This window comes from Histoplasma capsulatum, genomic scaffold, assembly GCF_000149585.1.
Source record: "Histoplasma capsulatum NAm1 scaffold_208 genomic scaffold, whole genome shotgun sequence".
NCBI classification, from domain to species: Eukaryota; Fungi; Ascomycota; class Eurotiomycetes; order Onygenales; family Ajellomycetaceae; genus Histoplasma; species Histoplasma mississippiense.
Genome location: NW_001813774.1, coordinates 1 through 1,314, shown reverse-complemented (window position 1 = coordinate 1,314; position 1,314 = coordinate 1). Strand labels below are relative to the sequence as shown.

The following is a 1,314-nucleotide window of genomic DNA, read 5'->3' as shown; positions in this document are numbered from 1 at the left end:
GATGTAATGCATTAACAATAAGGTAGACTCACACGATAAAGGATGTGATTTAGCAAATTTGAGTAGTGATTGGACCGTGGAGAATGCTAACGATTGTGACGCTGTCAAGTTTTCCCGTCAGTCTTTTATGTTGCAATGAGGTGGGAATGGAGTGTGAATATCAACGTACAAAGAACCGACACTGAACATGATACATATGTGGATCTTCTTTTTGCGCCAGAGGTCCATTTGGGATAACTCTCTTAAAGGGAGAGCCAACGTAACGAAGTCCAAGACAATATTGATCGCCGCACTTGTCCAGCCCTGCAAGTTGATATTATTGCAGTGGCCTGGCGCAGTGCCATCCCACCGGAGCCATGCAGTTTTAATAGGAGAGCACTGGAATACGGATACGAGGATGAACACGATACCGTATGCCAGAGTGATGCCCATGACGATATATATTGCTATCCTGAAACTCTTTTTTGGGAAAATGCGAAGATAAAAGAAGTGAAGGGACATTTTTGTCGGAACGATAGCCGAGAAGTAAATCCACTCGTCCCAATAGTAGATCTAGGGTTTGTCAGTTACGCAAAGAGCACGCCGATCGGGGAGGCAAATTACGAACGTAAAGAACTTTTGTAATATCATCGAAATCAACGTGCCATATGTCTTTCCCGAGGCCGGCGTTTGCGACTGTTGGAAGCAGATTGGTTATTAGCTACATTGCCCCACGGCTATCTCAGAATCAATGACACTCACTGAATACCGAGAAAACGGTGAAGGGGATAGTGAAGATCTAATATTGAGTTAGTCAGAGCTCAAACGGCAGGCCAGTCGTCCCGGGCTACTAACCATTGCTACAATTATCATCACATCGTCCATACCAAATGGGCCGCCATTAAAAAACGGCAATCTTGCCATCATTCGCAAAATGAACGCCAAAAATGCAACACCACCCCCAACCACACCAGCAATAGATACCACCTTAGTGCGGTCTCGGATTGGGCGTCCACATTTTAAATCAGATATCCGCTGCGTCGCTGCATTATATCAGTAGCCGTTGATAGCGATTGTCATTGTGGTGACCACATACTCAAAGATTCTCTGACTGTACATTTCTGTTCCACACATGGTGCAATCTTTCGCCTCGAGTTCTGGGTTTGTGCAGGTGTCCATGCATTTCACATCTGTGAGCGAGCATAGTTGAGAGATTGCTAGTTTCGTACACTCGATCTGATTGCATTTTAGCTATGTTGCATATGTGACTATCCGGGACTCGCCCTACCGTGCATTTCGGTATATAAGATTTTCTCTGCCTGCACTGCTGAAAAT

The 1,314-nt window shown here is 45.1% G+C and overlaps 1 protein-coding gene across 1 annotated transcript; it reads right to left on the bottom strand.

Moving 5' to 3' along the window:
* Positions 1–49: 49 nt before the first annotated feature.
* HCAG_09313 (predicted protein) lies at positions 50–1,215 on the bottom strand (the record flags this gene model as incomplete). The annotated part of the gene is made up of 6 exons (XM_001535717.1): positions 50–101; positions 170–552; positions 608–675; positions 742–778; positions 835–1,022; positions 1,092–1,215. Coding segments are annotated over 6 exons (852 nt in total), but the record flags the coding sequence as incomplete, so codon positions are not given.
* Between the last annotated feature and the right edge of the window lie 99 nt (positions 1,216–1,314).